The sequence below is a fragment of the Diadema antillarum genome, unplaced genomic scaffold (assembly GCF_040938485.1).
Source record: "Diadema antillarum isolate AM-2024a unplaced genomic scaffold, OU_Dant_1.0 seq00001265_RagTag, whole genome shotgun sequence".
Taxonomy (NCBI): Eukaryota; Metazoa; Echinodermata; class Echinoidea; order Diadematoida; family Diadematidae; genus Diadema; species Diadema antillarum.
In genome coordinates, this window is record NW_027272047.1 from 778,293 (window position 1) to 795,215 (window position 16,923).

General features: G+C 39.6%; 1 protein-coding gene across 1 annotated transcript in view; it reads left to right on the forward strand.

Moving 5' to 3' along the window:
* LOC139745419 (uncharacterized) overlaps nt 1–11,229 on the forward strand; it is a 49,144-nt gene extending 37,915 nt beyond the window's left edge. The window contains exons 2-8 of the mRNA XM_071655810.1: nt 113–283; nt 1,463–1,646; nt 3,598–3,727; nt 5,832–5,925; nt 6,755–6,982; nt 9,319–9,446; nt 11,062–11,229. Of these exons, the coding sequence (XP_071511911.1) occupies nt 148–283; nt 1,463–1,646; nt 3,598–3,727; nt 5,832–5,925; nt 6,755–6,982; nt 9,319–9,446; nt 11,062–11,229 (1,068 nt within the window). The 5' untranslated portion in view covers nt 113–147. The remainder of the gene's footprint in view (nt 1–112; nt 284–1,462; nt 1,647–3,597; nt 3,728–5,831; nt 5,926–6,754; nt 6,983–9,318; nt 9,447–11,061) is intronic.
* The last annotated feature ends 5,694 nt before the right edge of the window (nt 11,230–16,923 follow it).

The following is a 16,923-nucleotide window of genomic DNA, read 5'->3' on the forward strand; positions in this document are numbered from 1 at the left end:
CAAGAAGTTCGAAATCTGCTGAAGTCCAATCTCAACGAAAACTATGCCAATCCTTTATGGTTTAGTTCCTGTGGTTGTACAAGACTTTATTGACCATTTTCCTTTTCTATAGGCCTCTAACCAGAGCACAGCCTGTGACGGACAGAAATGGGTGCCAGTGGTAGCTCGAGCGCCGTAACAGTCGGGGAGCACTCCGCCCTGCCAGTCGACGCGGTACCGTATAAGGGAACGCGCCTTCAGTATGACATCATTGGCATCAAAGCCATAGGAATCACACGAATGGGTGAAGAATGTAGTTTTTTACTCATTTTAGAATAGCTTCTTAGTCTAGAATTCTTCATTCGTAGTCTTTCACTGTCACAAAACCTTGAGGAATGCGCAAGGATTAATTTGTTCAATCCCATTTATACTGCAGCAAAGGCTTACAAAAGGCTTACAAGAGTTTGAGTAATGATTTTGATGGATGGTTTGAACACCCTGATTTAAACAATGTCTTGTTAGGGAGAGGCACGGGAACAATGACATAACAATAAAAAACGCTGCAGATCAATTAATCGGGACAAAGTAAAATAATTTGAAATCAAGCATTCATTAATCCTAGCCAGGCCGGGCTTTTTGGGCTGTTCTGTCAAATGGCTGGGGGAGGGTTGACTCGCCCCCCCCCCCCCCCCCGAGATTTCGGCCGTCTATCCAGCAATCGCCATGAAAATTGGCACATACATTACCTGTAGTGGAGTAATCTACCAAACTGTAAAACAAGAAATGGAAATTTTCATTATATCAATTAATGATGCTTAACTATGCATAATCAAACATCTTGCTCCAAAATAGACAATAAAGCTCCTAGAATCCTAATTTTGGTGATAATATTCTTTGCAGCATTCTTAGCAATGTATTTGAAAAAAAAATCTGGCATCAAAATTAACTTCTTATGTATTGTATTATTCAATAGATTTCTTATGTATTTCTTTGTCGTTCGGCCTTTTGGTTTATATATATATATATATTTTTTTTTTTGCAAAATTTATGACAGAACCTATTTCAAGCATAATTGTGCTAAAAAATAATTGATTTCAGCCAATGAAAGTGAAGATAAACATAACTTTTTTAATATGGTGAGGAAACTCCATTAACATTTTGTATAGACTTTGTACAGAAAATCACGTTTTTCAGCCATTTTCCGTCTGACAGGCATGTATAAAAGGTTGTGCAGCATCGTAACCGTATGGCCGATTTTCATAAAATGGTGTCATAACATGTGCGACACTTGATAGTATAGTCAGCGAACGGCGCGGTCAAAAAAAAAAAAAAAATCGCGCGGCGGAATAGTCTTGGAAAATGTCGAGGGGGTTGATTCGACCCCCGGCCGTTTTAGGGTTAAAGAGTAATAGAATAAGCAAAAACAAACGAAAACAAAATACAAATTAACCATGTTTTGATTTTATATTTTGTACCCTGACAGGCCGAAATCTAAGGATTGACCTGACCCCCTACTTCGAGCTCTTCAATGATCCATACCAAAGAGGTTTTCGCGTGGTCGTGCTCAAGTGGGTGCCAGGATTGCAGCAAAAACTACACGTGCAGTACGGCATGGAGAGGCGATACTACATCTTCTTTCAGGCAATACTCGTTAAACCAGAAGACTCGTAAGTCATGATGCACGCATGCGCACGTTGTGCGAAACTTCTTGAGGCCCGTTTAAGGTTATTGGAAAATGCGATGAACAGAGAGAAAATCCATGGCAATGAACGACTTATTTTGGCGGTTGCTGTCATGGCTATGATACAATAATTTCATTGATATCTCTTCGTCAAACCGGCCCTCGATTCTGCGCATTTGTGTAAGTGGAAAAAAATTACCACCCCATGCCCAAGGGCCTGTTTCAGGTACACAGATTGTTAAGATTGATCTTACGATTGATGCGACTGAAAAAGTTACGCGCGATATGCTATCAAATCTGTACTTAAAATCAAGCGTAAGTATCTTTACGATGTACACTTACGTTCTGTTGGGGGGGGGGGGGGGGGGGTCGAGCGCTGTGGCATTTGGGTAAGACTCCTGACTCCCAATCGTAGGACCCGAGTTCGATTCCCGCCCAGGGCTTATGTCCTTGGACAAGATGATTAATATGTCCCTCTCGATCTATATTATTGGTGTATATAAATGGGTACCTGGCAACGCCGCGCTGGGGTAACAATGATAATGGTAGGGAGCTCTGGTAGAGCAGTGGCAACACTCAAGAGGCTACCTTCGACAAGACCTTATTATCATTATTATCACTATTGATCTTATGCTCGATTCACTGAGTTACGTCCAATACATCAAGCATAAGATCAATCGTAACTCTTTATGAAACAGGCCAGAGTAACAGAAAACAAACAGTCCGATAGGCTAGTAAAAGTTTATCTGTAGATTATAATACTGTAAATATTGCTATTGGGCGTAATTAGAATTAATCAGAGTAAAAAGTAAAAGGTAAAAAGAGTTTCAAAGAGCTTATATTCGGAATGGAGAGGAAGTACAAAATCTCGTGAATTTGTGATCATATGGAATGAAAACACCAAAATGAAACAAACAAACAAACAAACAAACGAACAAACAAACAAACTTATGTTTCATGTGAATGGTTTTCTGACAGTCGTCATTTAGTTGCTTTGTTATAGAAGCTCTTGAGATTTGCATTACATTATTCCATTCATTCTTTCATTTTTCTATTTCCAACAAAAACATACAAATATTTCACAGAAATTGAATACTTATAGATTTCATCATGATACATAATAAAAGATAAGTTTACAAAAATGTTGTAACTATACGGAAATGCTGGAAGTGGGAAGGCAATGGGGAGGCATGGGGAGGAATGCTAAAAAGTATAGCGCTTGTAGGGTGCATTCCCCCTACACGTTATACAATTCCATGGTGATCGGAAAGAAATCTCCCATATCTAACAAAGCATTTCTTGAAATTATGATTAAGGGAATTTAGTAATTTCTGGGCCCTGTTTCACAAAGCAGTTCGTAAAGTTACGCACAACTTTACGAATGAATTAGATATGGCAAGCCAAGTGGGTTTTCTAATCATTGTTAATGAAATCGAAATTTGCAGATGATAATGATTATTCTTACATGTTAACACATACACACGTGATTAGTTGAAAGCGGATTGTTTGCCATGGTAAAGATGAAATATTGACATACAGTCGTACTTTATAAAAACGTAAAGAAAAAAATGCACTCCCTTTGGCACTTCATATTCCAGTCGGTCGTAAAGTCCTGCGTAACAGCTTTTTGAAACGGGGCCCTGGTGCAGCTTTGTGGTAATCCCATTGAAATGAAGCTTGTTCAAGTTCTACAATGAGGAAACGGTGACCACACGAGAAAAAGGGGGAAAGCATGCAACTATAAAATTATTATCGCTTGGTTTAGGAACTTCCTCTCATGAGGAATTTTTATCGCTTTTATCACGTTTGTCTTCATTTCTCCTTTATTCTTTCCCGCTCTGTCTGTTTGTCTGTCTGTCTGTTTGTCTGTCTGTGTCTTTATGTCTTTCTTCTTCTTCGGCTGCTCCTCGTCCCGCTGGAATCAAACACAATCGCAGTCCTTCAGCTCCAATTGGCCAGGTGAAATTTGCACAAGTCTCCATCTGCATCAAAGATGACTTGCACCCAGTAGGAGAGAATGTAACATACGCGAGTGAAACCGCCAACCTCACCGACTTCAACACATTGGTAAAACGTTCATTTTTTTTTTTTTTTTTGCATTTCATTCGGTGTTACATTGTGTCTGCATGTTCTTACTGGTGGAATTACGAGGATTTTTTTTTTTGTATTTTGTCTCTTTTTTTGTTTGTTTGTTTTTTAGAGTCGAAGTATTTGTTTGAATATTCAAAGATACAATATTGAACTCAATATTCATTTGACGATCTTTCAAAGAATAGTCCAGATTTCTTTGATTCGAGTAACAGATCCAGACAGGCAAATATCTCATCTGAGCTGGAACTAAGACTACACACACACACACACACACACACACACACACACACACACACACGCACAAACACATGCACTAACTCACACATTCTATTATATATATAGATACATATTATACTTTTTGAAGAGTTTTGTCACAAAACGAGCTAACTTCATTGTTGTTAACCCTATTAAGCCCAAGCTATTTTGACCCCTCACAGGCCCAAGGGGGGGGGGGGGGGGGGCACATTGTGGCCCCCCCCCCCCCTATATAACTTTTTTATTATTTGATGTATCATCATCATATTTGGCATTTGGGTAGAGTAACTCATACTCTACATGACCGTACATTCGAATTTTCACAAGGTCACCCATGGAGGGCGCTATTTACCAAAATATAAAGAAATACATAGGAAATATGCTAAAACACTGATTTTTCTGTATAGTTTCTTTATCCCCATTATGTATGTCATATTATACACCAATCATTTTCATATTTGCCACAAATGATAAGCAAGTAAAGTTTTATTATTTGTTATGGTTGAAATTTCTCAAGGTCACCACACGGGGGCGCTATTCATATCAACATAGTGATACATTATGAGACCTGAGATGAAATGTTTGGGATGGGTACATGTATAGTTATGACATTTCATATTTGCATGATACTGGAATTTTGAGATTGCACATTAATAATATGATAAACTAATGATATTAGAGGCATAACTTGGGTGAAGGAATCAAAATAACTCAAAATATAAGGGCAATCTTTAGAAAATATCATTGTTTTCAATTATCTCTATTATATCTATTGTTTTATGCATTTGTCACATAAAAACAAAGGACCAGGACCATAATTACTTCAAATTTTGCTCATTCAACAAATTTCAGCCAAGAAACACCCATTTCATACACTGTAATGCTGTTAAATGAAATGGGAACAGAAAAAAGATGTAAAATCTGATTGACATGGTTGTCAGTTTATGGTTGCCATGGTAACCAGCAACATCAAATATAGCTAAATTATATATCATAATGTTTGCAATAAGATTTTAGGAAAAGTCACCAAATTTGGTTGAAATCGGATTAAGGGCGAAGGAGTGGCAAACGAAAATCTGGTAGGGTGGGCACAATGTGCCCCCCCCCCCCCCTTGGGCTTTATAAGGTTAAGCTGAGATATTTGTTATTAAAGCTGCTAAAAAAAAAGAAAGTAATAAGAAAATACAGCATATTTGTAATCATAACTTCTAGAATATGCCTTGTTGTACACGAAACACATAGGCCTTCTTCCGAGTGAAAATATTTACCTGCAAATGCTAAATGATAAATAATTTTAGATAGGCATCACGCAGAGACACAAAAATCGAATGAAAAACATAGACGACACAAAATGACTCAATGAAGTTAAGATGTAAACAATGAAATAGATGCAAAACGATAAAATCTTATTTGGTATGTGTTCGTACTCTGCCACTAAAATGTTTTAAAGTACTTAATGGAATTCAGATGGAACATTTCCAGGAAGGTCCTTGAATTTGTGATAATTACATGATTCAGCAATTCCACAATTTTAACTCCTACTCCAGACCTGTTTAAAAAATTATTGCCTGGTTACCCATTCCGGCGATATCTTAATCATAGAACAGCCCTCTCCGATTCGATTCCATTCTAGCAAAATGAAAATTTAGTTTAAAGATTTTGATACACGTATACATGAAAGGCTTATACTTTGATAACTAACAAATAAACAAAATTAGAAAAAAAAATTGTGGATTTACTTGGATTCCTATATATTTCGCCCTGTAAAAACAAAAGAATATATTACCGAGCAATATTCACCCTTCTTTGTCTTCGTTCATACCAGATTGAATCAGAGGCGCACAGCGGATACGAGCTTGTCTCATTTCAAGGCATTTCATACTCTAAGGATAAACTCTCTAAAGACTCCAAGAACACAAGTGAGCATACAAGTTTCTCTCTCTCTCTCTCTCTTTTTTTTTTGGTTTTGTTTGTTTTGTTCTTTAAATGTAAAAACAATCGGTACAATGTTTGAAATGTTACTGTATATCTAACTCACTCCAAATCCAATCAAATTTTCTTTTAACTCTCTTAAGGGGTATTTGCTTTCTCCTGCCATGGGTATGATGTTTGTAGTTTAGGTTGATAATGAGTGAAATTGGAGAAATTGTTTATAAAGTTAGTGTAATCATGTTAATAATACATTGATTTTGATCAAACTTACATTGCGGTTCTTTTCGTGTATAATATGTATGTGACGCATGAAAATAAAAAGACAGATGATGGCATTATGGCATACGGAAGGCGCATGACTCAGAACTAAAGATTGCTTACCAAGATATAACATTGATTTTGTGTGCGTCTGTTACTGATCAGTCTTACGCCATTGATGGGCAATACCACTACTAATGTGTTGTTCCGACTGAGGTAAATAAAACGTTAAAAAGAAGAAAACTTTAGATTTCAACATTTCCTTGATTTTTCTTTTAATGCGCACGGCAAAAGTTCTTTTTTCTTCTTCTTCGTCCACCTATCATAATAGCCACTGAGTGGTAAAGTTAATAATTCATCACCATTTCCACTGCTTCATAAATTCATTGTATACTATAAAAATGTGTGTATCTGGCTGGCTTGTTGTTGAGTGAAATGGAACAAATACAATGTTTTGAAAGTGGTGGAAACGAAAACATTAGGGATGTGCTGGATATAACGTGAGCCTTTTTTAGAACTATATGATTTCATTTTTACCATTTATATCTTGCGATACAGATCTTTTGATGCAGCTAGTCTTTCACAAGTCGTTTGAGCTTCAGTCGAGTCCTTGCGTCTACCAGTCGCTTGTAATTCCCGTCACCTACACGACTGTCGAGAGGATGCGTGTCTCACGCCGCCGAATTTACGGGCTTGCAAGCGACGTCTTTCCGCAATTGCAGAACATGCTGCAGCAGGGCTGGAAAATCGTGGATGTCACTTACCTCAGCTCAAAACTCCAAGGAGGTAAATATTATTAACATCCTTTGCATATTCCAATGAGTGTCATAGATTGAGACTGTAGAGGGCGCTGTTTTGTCTATGAGCACAAATGGTATTGAGTTTGATCGCAATACACTCAATTCGTGTCAATGTGGGATATTTGCAATAAAAGCTGCTTTAACAAGAAAGCAAAATGATAACAAAAAAGGGACATTTTGATTATGATTTCAAGAATACCCCTTGTTATGATACAAGGGGGATATCACGGCAATGGTTTCATTTTGCATTTTCTGATGATGGGCTTACTTTAAAAATTGTCCTTATCCTAATTTGCGACCATTATAGTTTTCATAATAGATAGGATTCACTCGCTGTAAATAAAGTGATGGACCAGCCTGATCCCGGCTTTCGAGCTTGTTTAATATTAATTTGGTGTGGTTGATAAAGCCAGGCTTACCCCAAAGCCAAATTCTCCAGAATAAATTCGTACCGATTCTGTCCGAATATGGCCTGAATCGGATGGATTCGGTGGATTAGGAACAGTTTCGTCTCTGATTCGGGGAGCTCCCCGAATCAGAGACGACTAGTTTCCGAATAGGTCCCAAATCAGAGCAGAATCGCAAATCTGGCTATATTCGTGAGGCTACTCGGGTCATTCTGACCGCTCATTCGACCTATTATATTTGGCTGCTATTAGGCCGTATTCTGGCCTGTTCGGCTCACTCGCCTGTATTTTGCTCTCGATTCGGGTAACGATTAGGATGGATTCGGGCAGGTATTCGGGGCATTCTGGAGAGATTCGGCTCTATTCGTGATATTCGGGTTTATTTGGTTAGATGATTCGGGCCGTTACTCCCCTAATGATACGAATAGGCCCGAATCTGCCCAGAATGTCCCGAATGCCTCCCCGAATCCAACCGAATTCCATCCGAATACATCCCGAATGTGGCCAGAATGAAATTTGTCGGGGCCACATCCGGGAGTAGTTTTGAGGGTATCCGGATGGTTTTGAACATTTGAAACCAGCCGAATCCCTCCACGAATGTTTCAAAATCCAAATACACCTCATTCAGAGGACACGCTTTCTTTTGAGTTCTTTTTTTTTTTTCGTTGGGGAGGGGGAGGGGGTTGTTTCGGCATAGATCGAAAAGCAAAAAAAAAAAAAAAAAAAACATATGAAATATCTTAGTCTAATAGAAGTCTTTCTTTTAAAACTCCGATCGGAGGTTTGGAACAGAGAACAATGGGTTGGAACCAAAGAATCCAAGGATCTCCCAATATGCAAATTTCAGGACTAGAGTGAAATAAGTTGGTATATACCTAGATAATAAAAAAGAAACCCACCGATTTTTTCGTGTGTGTCATATTTGTTTTTTATTCTTAGCACCTTTATGTCCATAAACGTTATTATTTACAGGTATAATATCCATAATGCACTTCCATTACACGGTGGAGTGTTTACATTAATTCGATATTCATGAGACCGTCAGACAAATTTAGGGGGAGGGATATTTTGTTGGGGTCGTCCTACGAGCCCGACACTCACGAGTCATACGGCCCACGAGCTCTACACAGGAAAGGTCCATGATTCATAAGTCCACGAGTAACAGCCCAAGAGTGAGTCATACAGCCCATTAGCTCAACACTATAATAGGCAAAATTGATAAGGCCCATGACTCCGACACTTGGCAAACAAGGCCCACGAGACCGACACTGCGTAGCGATAAATGTCGGTCCCGGGTTTTTTTTTTTTTTTTTTTTTTTTTTTTTTGCCTTGTGTCTTACTCCTGGGCCTTGTTTACCTTAACAATGTCGGACTCGTGGGCCTTTATGGCCTAGTGTGGAGTTCGTTGGTTGTATGACTCGTGGGTGTCAGACTCGTGGCGTGCATCCGTTTTGTTTTGTGTAATATGCTGGGATTGGGTTTTCCCTTTTATCATGTTTATGGAAGAAATCATTTGCCGAGCGGCAATCGTTTCGGGCGACGCACAGTCATGAGCATGGTGTGGAGTTACGATGTGGCTTAGTGATGAAGATCGCGGACTCTAAATCCTGGATTCTCTAGTTCCAGTAGCTTCAGCGATAGGCAAAGAACTTTACCTCTCTGGTCCAGTCTTTTGGAGGGGAGTTTAAACCTTTCGTTAGCAATAAGACAAATGTGCACAAATATCACAGACACTACTATGGACAAGAAATTAATGTAGCACGCAGACATGGCAGAAAGTTAAGCAGTTCCTGCGGTTGCTTGCGTACAAGCATTTACTTTACTTCCTTCGCGGCCTCGTCAAAAAAGTGTAAAACTTCATCTGATAATCTTAGTAAAACCAGTCGTTATTCCTTCGGTCCCTTGTTTCACAAAGCTTTCAACCCATCCGAGGACAATATTACCTTTAACACCATGTGGGTCTTTTCGAAGAGAGCGGCAGGGTCAGCCTCTGAACAACCAACGTGGGAGTGTTCGATTGTCAAGTACTCACATCACATCAAGGTTGGACTCTATGTTTCTAGTTTACTTGTTTCTAGCATAGATTATTATGAGGCAATGTGGATTAAACTTATGTGTGTATGCAGGGTACAACTATTAACCTGTTCCATACGGGAACCTGGTGATCTGTGTATTTGGTCTATGGGTATTTCAGAATGCAGTATAAAAGAATGGGTTTTATGACCTCTTTTTTTTTTTCTCAGTTGGGTAGGCACTTCACTTCGTTTTCAAAGTGACAATAATCTAACCCTTTGCTCGCCCGACGTAACAATCTACAGGAATTCAACAATCATGTTAAAACAAAGGATGAACTTGAGTAGACCACGTGACCAACATGGTCCATCGATTATCACCAAGGAAAGCATCTACATTGTATTATAATATTTTGCATTGAATGTATCAACAATCTTTTCTATTGATATTGCTATATACCACTCTTGCTGTCAAGTGGATGATACGGCCAAACACCGTTTATAAGGATTACTTGAATAATCGTTACATCATAGATGCTTATCTCAGCGAATCAAAAAAAAAAAAAATGCCTGTTGATACAAATGAGCCTTTTCTGCTCATAAGCAAAGTGGAACCCCACATTTGCATATTTTCATTTTATTAAAGGTAGCCCCCCCCCCCCCCTTCGCTCTTTCTCTCTCTCTCTCTCCCTCTCTTAATTCTCTGTCTCTGTTTCATTCTGTCTTATACAGGCGACTTCCGATCTAACGAAATCCTCGGGACCGTTTTTTTTAACCAAAATTTCGTTATAGCTGAACAGTATAAGGCACATAAGGGTATACTGATGATTTTTATAATTTGTTATCTTAATCTTTACTTTGTTGTGACGAGAATTTCGTTATAACCGTGTTCGATGTAACGGGAGTGCACTGTACGTACAGTGCGTATCAAAAAAAAATCCAACTTTGGAGGGCTACTATTTCAAAATTGTCGTCTGTGGAGAGTGCAATATGTTGGTTGAGAGTAAAGGGGAACTCTTCTTCTTTCCATTGGTCCATAACCTTCAACATGGTCACAATGTCGATAACTTGGTCCTTCTCATAAAGGCTAGACCATTATCCATTTTTCTCTCTTCATATTCCAGACAAGGTTTGTTGCTGTGAGCTATGTGTTGAATATGAACAGAGAAAAATGGACTGTTTGGGTTGGCCTCTGTGGGATTGACCAACTTTATCGGACAGGTGGCTATGTTGAAAGGTTATGAACCATGACAGGTTACGAAAAACTATAGAGACCTGCATTCGTACAGGCTGGCCCATTTGGCCCCTTTCATTAACAGATCTCTTCCATTGCAGTGAGACATGCATTAATTGTTCTTTCACAATAACACACAAACTTGGAAAAAAGTGCAAATTGTCATTATTGTCTTTAAACTTCACGTGCTCAGTTATGCGTGACATTTGTCAACACAATTAGGTACCAATGGAAAGAGGAAGAGTTTTCCTTTCCTCACAACTCAACATTGCGCTCTCCATAGCAATTATGACAATTATAAAAGAGTAGCCCTCCAAGGTTGGATTACCGGGCTTATTCTTCATTTTTTTCTTCTTTTTTTTTTTTTGATACGCACTGTATACCGTCTTGTATCGATGAAACATTCTAACAGGTGTCCGGCGGAGGGAGGCGTAGTACCACCACGTGGTTGCCCATCATGGAGGAGATGGGAGGTAGGGGATGGGAGCTAGCTGCTATCCTGGACACAGCGGAAAGCAGACAAAGCGGCTTTGGAGCCTTGCAGACTCTACTTCTGGTCTTTCAGCGGCCATCGTTGTAGTCTAGCTTGCAGGCCATCTGATGGCTGTAATACTAGTAATTTGCTTCCCAGATTTAGTTACTGCAACGCCCTCTATAGCCCCTGGCCAGTCATTTAAACACGGATCCTCAAGGATCTACATGATGATCCGGCGAGATCCGGGATAGTTTCGCCCTGCAGGATGGAGCGTCGACAAGCGGTGATGACAATTGGCCTACCCACGGTATCATCACGGCAGCTACACGGATAAGGCCGAGCATCTACACGGCGCTTACACGGACCAACACGGCAGCTACTCGGCGGCCACACGGACCATCTCGGATTGCTCTGCCAACACGGCAGTCCCCGGATGACGCCGGATGTTTTTGACCTCCAAAAGTTGCCGTGTTGGCCTCCCGGGTGTCCAAGGATGCCCAAGGCGTCAACACGGATCTCTCCCCGGATCATCCGGGGTGCTCCGGCATGTCTATGTGATTGGGGCTTATGCTAGAGACGGCGAAATACGTAGCAGGTTGCCTTCGGGAAAATGGCGACTCCGTAGCGGGCGAAGACTTCGTCGCCGCATTTTGTGGCAGGGACTAAAGTTGGCATGAGGGTCTGAAAATCTGATTACCTTCGTTGTAGGACTCATTTTATAAAATACGCAGGGGAACCTCGTTATATCGAGGACCTAATAAAAATAATGGACATCAGTTGCCTTGTTATATCAGGCTAATCAGGGTACAAAAAAGTGATAAAAAGTTGGAACCTGCCAAATAATCTCGTTATAAGAGGGTTTGTTATGTCCCAGCTCGTTATAATGATGTTCCGCTGTACTGTATTTACGATTTACGACACAGTAAACACTGAAATAATGTTTTCACAATTATATGATTATGTTCAGTTTTCTACGGATATTTGGTATATAGCTTGCAGAGGTTGAGATATTTATACAATCATTATTCATTTTCTTTTGACAAGTCCAATGTGTAGCAACTACGTATGTCGAAAATGAATAAGCACCTCTATGTGCCACGTTCGCACGTCCGACTCAGTCGACGGCGTGCCAACTTCGCATATTCTGCTCAACAAACAAAGCTGCCAAAACCGATCGATAAATCGCTAATCACTGCTAATCCCGCGGCACGATGAAAGCGTTCTTCGTGCTTTTGTTCCTCTCATATACGGCTTGCATTCTATGTGGTAATTGACAATCAAGTGGTGTTCCAAACTAGATTTGCTCGTACATTCTAAGTTTCTGTCACGGTTTTATCTGCAAAAGTCATGCCTTTATACGACGAAATACTGCTCATGCACAATCAATACATGCAGGGCGGCGCAGCCGTGGGGGCCGTGGGGGCTCGGGCCCCCAAACTTTTTGTGCACTATACAAAGGAATACATAAGGTGTCATCACTTTGAGCCCCCACACTGTTTTCAACCCGGAAGTACGTAAGTGGCACTAAAATGGGAGGGGAGAGATGAGCTGCCGAGGACCTTTTTTTTTTTTTTTTTTTTTTTTGCTTGTCAGCTGAAGAAACCCGGAAGTGGACGGGGACGGGGAGAGATGAGCTGAGGACCTTTTTTTTTTTTTTTTTTTTTTTTTTTTTTTTTTTTAACGTTAGCTCATGAAACCCGGAAGTGGGCCCCCACACTTTTGAAAACACTGCGCCGGCCCTGACATGTACTTAGAAGAAAGAAGATATTTCCTTTGCTTGTCCTTTTCAAAAAAAAGTCTCAAACAAACCAGTCAAACTGGTTCATTAATTACGACAAACTCGTAGTTTTCAAAAGATAAAGATGTAAAACCAACAGGATGAAGCAAAGTCCTATTCCGTACATGGAATTCGGTTATATGATACACAGTAAAGCATCAGTATACCAATCCCTTTCTTTTAATGATCACTCGTTGCTTATGTTAATTTGTTTGAAGATGTGCAATATTCATCTGTTAAATGTCTAGTCTATAATTATTGACCTACCACGCATTTTTCGTGTCAATTGGCACTTTTTTCCTCTTCCTCTTTTAGTATGTTTGTTTTCTTCTTCGTTTTTTTATACAGCACAATTATTAACTTTGAGTCCAACCCCTCATGGCAAAATTTCCCCATACCAAAGAAAATATGGCGACTCTAAAATACAAGCTTGGCTTTTCAGCATATCTCCTTCATTTCCTGCAACTTTGATTTTAATTCAATTTCATCTGCCTTTGTGATACGTAGTATTGTTACTTTCACTACTTTTCTATACATTGTACTGATATTGTGTTATGTGTGTATGTAAATGTTTTGCATTGTTGGAAATGAAATAAATGAAATGAAATAAAATAATAATGATGAAAATTCAAGATAACAAAATAACAAAAATATCAAACGTCTAGATAATATATAGAACTAAAATAAAGTAACAGAAAATACAACAACAATAATGAGTCAGATGAACTTGTGGTTCTAAGAACGTTCTGTACGTTATGCACAAATTTATACGCGGTGGTCGTATGCAAGTCTAATTTTGTCTATACAGGCACACGTTGTCGAAAGGAGATACAACAATAATCAGAAAGAGAGAGAGAGAGAGAGAGAGAAAGAGAGAGAGAGAGAGAGAAGAAGAAATAGGGATAAAAGTTGAATGATCCATGAAAGAAAAGCGCTTTCCAACTCTCGAGAACATGAAGAGTTTGTTTGCAAAAACCGATAAGTCCATTTTTGAAGATTTTGAAGTACGATCTTTGTCACAAAGTACAAAATAATACCTTTCAATGATACATTGGTCACTATAAAGGTATACATTCTTGAAGTTATGGTCAAAAGAAGCAAAAATGTTCTTTTTATTCTCTTTATTTTTCTTGACTTTTAATCGCAAATATCTCCATTTGGCAAATATGGACCTATCGGTTTTTGCGAACAAACTCTTCATTATTATGAAAAAGAAAGAAAGATAAAAGATTGGCAACAACAACAGCAACTAAAAAGTGTGTGTGTGAGTGCGTTTTTATGTGTAAGCTGGCCAGAGGGGAATTGTGAAGCCGGGAAAATGTGCAAACGGCTGGAAATGTGAAAACGTCTCGCGGGGAAATTTGTAAATTTCATCAACGGGAAAATAGTGCAAACATGACGGGAAATGTGCAAAAGTTCAATTTTGCTAAATGTGCTAATCATTAATCCTTTAGCGATATTATGTACAAAGATGACGACAAACTCCATGTCAAAACTGCGCATGAACCTGCACCATTTATATTTTCTGAATAAAATCATTGACAGATTTTCAACAAAATTGGCAGGCAGCTGCACCATTATGCTGGCAAAGGGGGGGGGGGGACCCTCAAAGTCCCAGAGCTATACGGTTTTATCAAAATTCTTTTTATATTCTATAACAAAACAAGGTAGGGCTAGGTTGGTGCTATAAAGCCATTGATGACCGTAGTTCAAGTTTAAAGGCAGATGCTGATCCGGGGCAGTGCAGGGCACGGGGGCTCTTTGTTATAGGGGACCGGGGGAGGGGGAGGGGGAGTTGAAGCCACAGAGTCCCTAAACTAGTGCTATGAAGACATTAATGACTTAAATTGCAAGTTTTCAGGGGTGCCCGGATCGGGGGGGGGGGGGGGGCAGGCCGGGGATTTTCTGCATTTTCAGCATCTTTAATTCTTGAAAAATCTACAACGGATTTTCACCAAACTTGTCAGGTAGCATCATTACGGTGATGACCATTTATTTTTGTTAAGTGAGCCCCCTCCTCCCCCCCCCCTCCCCCCACCGCCGGAGGGGGTGGGGGAGTTGAAGCCTCAGGAGTCGCTGAACTCTGCATTTCTTTATCATCTTCTGTCGAACCAAAAAAAAAAAATAAATATAGAGCTAAGTTAGTGCTTCGAAGACATTAATGACTGAAATTAATGTTTGGTTATCAATGTCGGATCCAATGGGGTGCCCTGATTTTTTTTTTTTTTTTGGGGGGGGGGGGGTGACAGAGAGGAGGGGGATTGTAGACATTTACTGCATCTTCTTGATTCATCTCATAACGGATTTTCACCAAACAATAATTGCCTGATAGCATCTTTGAGGTGATAATTTATGATCTTTATTATCTTGTTTAAAATGAGCCCCAACCACCAAGGGAGGGGGGGGGGGGTTACTGATGAAGGTTCAGATCCCTAATCTCTGGAATTCTTAATCTTCTTCTGTCGAACCGAAAAAGATGGAACTACGTTAATGCTCTGCGGACATTACTTTCTGAAATTTCAGGTCGAGTGATTATGACGGATCCAGGGTTGCCATGCTATGGGTGTGACGGGGAGGAGGGGGATTTTCCACATTTTCTGCATGTTCTTGAAAAAACTATGACGGATTGCACCAAACTTGGCAGATAGTATCTTTATGGTTATACCTTGATCTTAATTTGTTTGTCGTATAATGCGCCCCCCCCCCCCCAAGAGGAGGGGAGGCCGCTGAGGTTGAAGCCTCAGAGTCCCTAAACTCTTTATCATTTTTTTTTTTTTAATCTTCTGTCGAACCGAAAAAGATAGAGCTAAGTTTGTGCTATGAAGACATTTTTAATGACTGAAATCTCACGCAGGGACGGATCCCGGAATTCCGTAAAGGAGGCGCAAACAATATTTCTGGTGCTACGTACTTCAGGACCGGGTTTCTCTCATTTTTTTTTTTCTTTTTATTTCTTTTGTATTTGGGTGCGCCCCCTCTGGACCCGCATTTACTGTCATGTTTGGTTATGGCGAGGGTGCAGGGTGCCTTGGGTGCCATTGGTGGGTGGGGCTGAGGGGAAGGAGGGGGATTTTCCAAATTTTCTCCATCTTCTTGAAATATCTAGGACGAATTTTCACCAAACTTGGCAGATAGCATTTTTATGGTGATACGATCAAAATTTGAAGAGTTTGTTTGCAAAAACCGATAAGTCCATTTTTGTCAAATGGAGATAGTTGCGATTAAAGGTCAAGAAAAATAAAGAGAATAATAACAATATTTCTGCTTCGACTGACCATAACTTCAAAAATGTACCTTTGTAGTGACCAATATATCATTTAAAAGGTAGTATTTTGTACTCTATGACAGAGACCGTACTTCAAAATCTTCAAAAATGGACTTATCGGTTTTTGCAAACAAACTTTTCATTTGTTAAAATGCAGATTGTCGCAAAGATAGTAATAATTATGCAAAATATAAATGACGTTTTAGGACAGAAGTTCAAACACTCGTCTACGTTTTCATTTCACGTCTCTTTCTCATTGTTACATTCAAGTTCAATTTGTAACGGATTAAGGATGAAAGGTGTTTATTAAAAAGAAGGAAGAAAACAGAAAAAGAAGAAGAGAAAGGAAAAACAGAATAACAACAACAGCGACATAATCAACTGGCAGAAGATGATAAAGAGCCAGTGTGAAGTAGAACGGGCACAAAGTTACAAGTACAAAAATATGTTTCTATAGGTATACGTGCTGGCGGAAATAGGTGTTTTTTTTTTATATTTATTTCAGAAACTTTGTCAGTTATTGTATCCACAATAAGATTATGCGAGTCGATTCCATGGGTAGCGCCATCTTGCGTCCGTGCTCGCAAATGTGTCGTAATCGTGTACTGAGTACTAAGTATGCGATCGCACTTGTTCGTTTTGTCCCAATGCGATCTCTGTGTGTGTGTGGTATTGCGTACACTGCAATGACGTGATGCGTTCAAAGCGAATCTGTATCTGGCGAGCTAATAATTTCGAGATCTCGCGCGCCAACAAG